At 46.3% G+C, this 4,282-nt stretch overlaps 1 protein-coding gene across 1 annotated transcript; it reads left to right on the forward strand.

Moving 5' to 3' along the window:
- Positions 1 to 2,678: 2,678 nt before the first annotated feature.
- LOC119352298 (heavy metal-associated isoprenylated plant protein 39-like) lies at positions 2,679 to 3,574 on the forward strand. The gene is made up of 3 exons (XM_037618980.1): positions 2,679 to 2,693; positions 2,845 to 2,920; positions 3,078 to 3,574. Exons 1-3 carry the CDS (start codon positions 2,679 to 2,681, stop codon positions 3,365 to 3,367), a joined length of 381 nt encoding a protein of 126 aa, XP_037474877.1. The 3' UTR covers positions 3,368 to 3,574.
- The last annotated feature ends 708 nt before the right edge of the window (positions 3,575 to 4,282 follow it).

Here is a 4,282-nt window from a genome sequence, read left to right on the forward strand (position 1 = left end):
CGGCCACCCTATCTATCTTAGGGTTACGCGAGTCAAGGCGAACGTCGTCGTGGTAGCGACGACGTAAAAATGTTGGTGTTTTAAAAATTTGGTAGAAATTTTAGAAAATGTTGTTCATTTCAAAAATTGTTCGTGTTTTAAAAAATGTTCTTGTTTTCCTAAAAAAATTCACAAATTCAAAAGTTGTTCATTTCTATAAATATGTTCTTGCTTTTTAGATTTTCTTATTAATTTAAAACTTGTTCGTAGTAGATCAATTTAATGTCGATTCAACCGAAAAGCATTAGATCAATTTACTTCAGTAAGCTATTTTTTGTTTAACTAAATTATGTTTCTGGATAGTATTAATCGAAAGGGAATAGAGGGATAGGCTAATTTTTGTGTGTGTAAAAGTAGCTATTTGTTTTTGTTGTTTGGGGGGTTGAAAGTCCTAGTTTATTTGAATTAAATGTGGAATTTTCTGCCCACTACTGTCCCTGAAAAACCGCTGGCCCAGAAAGGGAGTGGGCAGAATAGCAGGCCCAAAAGAAAAAAAAGGTGGAAAGGGAATAGAAGCTAGGGGAGGTATTGGGCCAGCGCTGGGCCAAAGTCAAGAAAGGGAATAGAAAGCGCTGGGCCAGCGCTGCTCGTCACGGGATCGATCGAGAAAGGGAATAGGACGCGAAAGCCTGATCGCTACGTTGTCGTTTTGCTGTCGGATAGCTGCGGTCGGAAATCGAGCGCGCCGGCTGGGACGCGCGCGCGCGTTAGCCACGCCCCTACCTTGATCTCTTGCCATCTCAGGTGTACATGACTTTCCTTGTATCTCTTCTTTGCTTGAACTTAACCGTACACCTCTAGACACCATGTGGACAGGACCATGCGCCGACGTGACAATCTTTCTTGAATTTAATAAACATGCCATATAATTGTTCTTTGGTCCGTTCATTACAGAACAGATTCTCAGTCCACATACTTGACGCACACGACCATCATTTTCCTCATGAAGTCGAGCCGTATGCATGGCATTATTTCTCACAACTTTTTCATGGCTTGACTCCTTAACTTGCTCAACATCAGTAGCATCAACAATCGATGATGTCATGGCCGTATCAACACCGCTCCCTCACCCGTTTTCGTCGGCGCCTTTGCGTCACGTCCCTTCTCCTTGTCCTTCATTGTTGCGGCAATGGCGATCGCCGGTTCATCGCTGGACCAAAAGACGATCGTGCCGGCCAGAAAAGGCGCCAGTAATCCCTCCCCCCCTCCTCCTAGTCTTTTTTTAGTCTCATCCGTGTTAAATGATCAGCTCATGTTAGGGTTCTTGGTAGAGAAGTTATGGTTTTAGTTAATTTCCATGATAAAGCGATGTGAATACGGGGAAACGACATTTTCCTAAAATGGACTCACGGGAATACGACAAGAATATGTATAGAGGGTGAATAAAATAGTTCAGTAATGCATTATAAACTAAATTAATAATAAGTTGGGATATAATAAATATTAAAAATGCACTAGATAATGACAGACAGTTGATCAGACACAAGTACACAAGATTGAACTGTACACAAGATTGAGAATTTTTACACTACTACTCACTCACGATGAACACATGGTGAAACATGCACGTTCCTTTACACGGCTACGTACTTGGCTTAGCTAGCTAGCAACAATGGAGCTTGTGTCGCAGAAAACCGAATGGCCAGTGATTAAGCACGCGCACTCACGCCTGCATGCACCAAAGACTGAACGGCCACTACTTTGGTAAGTCTCCGTCGATCTGCCAAAAGTAGCTAGCATTATTTCCTACTGCAAAACTGTTCAGTTTTGCCCTAATCTCTCTTACGTATGCAATCCCGGAGGAGACAAACTCCTTCTCAGCCAAAAAGGGCTGGGATAAGCCGGGATTAGATTAGGGGCCAGTTCTTTTTTAAGCTGGGGAGAGGCAGTTTATTTTTTAAGCCAGTCAAAAGAACTGGCCCTAGATAGGGTGCTGATTTCAGGTATTTGAAGTTCAGGGTTCATTTCAGACTCCAACTACAAAATCAAGGTTTTTTTTCAGACTCTCCTTATCTGTGTGCGTGGCGTGTGACGGATACTCATAGGCCCCACCTTGTGTACGTTGGACACGAGTGCTCGCCGGTGCCCAATCAACCATTTGCCGTCGCCACCTCTCTTTTTTGTAGGGGAAGGCTAAGCTTTATTGATGAATAATGTACATATATAGGGATGAAATCAAGCATCGTACCAGTGGCAGGTATGCTGTGATTATCTCAGGGGGGTTAGGTCAGCGCAACTCCTGTTTGAGAAATGCGAATTTACTTTTGCAATGACGGCCATCGCATCAGGCCGGACAAGGGACGTACGGGGTCGTAACTAGCCCAACGCCAGATCGGTCGGCCTACTTTAACTCACAAGCCCAAGTCTGTCAAGATACTACTACTCGATCGCCAAGTCTCAATCGGACGCGCACCAAGACTCCTGCACGTCGGGCGCCACCCTGCGTACGCCCTGGGTCGTCGCCGCCACTGTCCCAACTCCCTAGAATGAGTGTGCCGGCACCCCGGTACATGCCAGGGCCTCTGCATATAAATCCGCCAGGCTCCGTCACTACTCACTAGCCACTCCCGCCCATGTACAGCTCCATCGTCCCAGTTCCATTCCATCCCGCCCTTCCAAATTCGTTGATCCTCGGACCGATGGCCGCCATGAAGGTCATCGCTTAGTTGCTTACCCCACAGCCGATCGAACTGGCGTTTCTTGATTTCTCTTGTGATTTTAGCGGCAGCTAACTCCTGATGTAGAGTATGTACTGGTGGTTAGTTTGATCGGCTGCTTTGTGTGACGGCTGCAGAACAGCAGAAGGTGGTGCTGAAGCTGGACCTGCAGCACGACGACACGCGGAAGCGCAAGGCGATCAAGGCCGTCTCCACTCTCTGTGGTGACTTACTCATTACTCCCCTTCTTCCACTCCGAATCCGTCCGGCATTGTATATATCTTGCTTGCTTTGTCTGCTCCATCGCAAACATGCATGCATGGAGGTCACTCACTCATCCAATCCACCATACCTCAGCTGACGACGACAACCGTGCCCCAGGTATCGACGAGATCGTCGTGGACATGAAGGACGACAAGATGACGGTCGTGGGCATGGTCGAACCCGTCGACGTCGTCCGCAAGCTGCGCAAGCGCTTCTGCACGGCGCATATGGTCTCCGCCAGCCCGGTCAAGGATGAAGGCAAGGACGGCAACAGGAAGAGTGCGAGCACGGCCGGCCCAGTGCACCTGTCGTGCTACCCGCCGCACTGGTGCCCGCCGCCTCACCACCTGAACCCGTGCTACCTCGTCCACACCGAGGAGGACCCCAACGCGTGCGACATCTGCTGATCGACGCACATTTCTGCACCCAGCCTGCAATCCAGCCGATTGATTGGGACTCATCAGCCTACCTCTTGCACCGGGGATCGACGGTGTGCGTTATATATATGGCCGTGTGACTGTGACTGTGTGAGGCTGTGATTATATATATACGGCCGTGTGAGCTAGATAGTCACCGGTTATATGGCAGCTAGCTGCCCATCTGCTGGGCGCCTGGGCTTGCCAGATACGGAATGGCAATGTGTGGAGAAGAACTAAATAAAACTGCTGCATTTGGGTTTGAGCGAGAACTATATAGGGGTTGTGTGGATTGGGGGACGTATCCAGTGCTATTGATCAATCTGCACCAGCGCTATTTAGGCCATTGGATGGGAATCCAAGGGATGTGGTCTGGTTGGTTGGTGGGTTCTTGGCACATTGTAAAGAAGGGCGCACGACATTTTCAAAATCAAGATGCACTCCATCATTTTTTTTCTCCCATCATTAAAGGCATGTTTATTTTTCTTTCCCGAGACCTAGAAAGGACCGTATATTTTGAAACATATGTCCAAATTTGGATCTAGTTTGACCATCATGTTTTTTTACTAGATATTTGACACAAGACCAATATTGAATATGTTTTTTAAATTTAATCTTTCATTATGAAACAAGACCAAGTCAAGTTTGAAAAGGCATAAAAATCAAAATATATTCAAACTTTATCTTGTTTCAAATAACTTGTCAAAATGAAGATTATAGCGAAAACATATGCAAAATCCGACATTCGCTTAAAAATATATGACCCTTTTGATATTAGAAAAAAGAAGCAAACACATGAATTTATTGATGTGAGTGTAAGGTGTGGAGCGCGGGTTGATTTTGTTAAAATAGAAAGGCTATTACTCAAATGTGTGAACAATCCATCTTCCAGCCAACTCTTGTCCC

This window comes from Triticum dicoccoides, chromosome 2A, assembly GCF_002162155.2.
Source record: "Triticum dicoccoides isolate Atlit2015 ecotype Zavitan chromosome 2A, WEW_v2.0, whole genome shotgun sequence".
Lineage (NCBI taxonomy): Eukaryota > Viridiplantae > Streptophyta > Magnoliopsida > Poales > Poaceae > Triticum > Triticum dicoccoides.

What these genes read in the sequence shown, in the direction of transcription:
- LOC119352298 (XM_037618980.1), top strand. An exon ending in GGCCGTCTCCACTCTCTGTG is followed by an intron (nt 2,921 to 3,077) that starts GTGACTTACTCA and finishes ACCGTGCCCCAG; the next exon opens with GTATCGACGAGATCGTCGTG.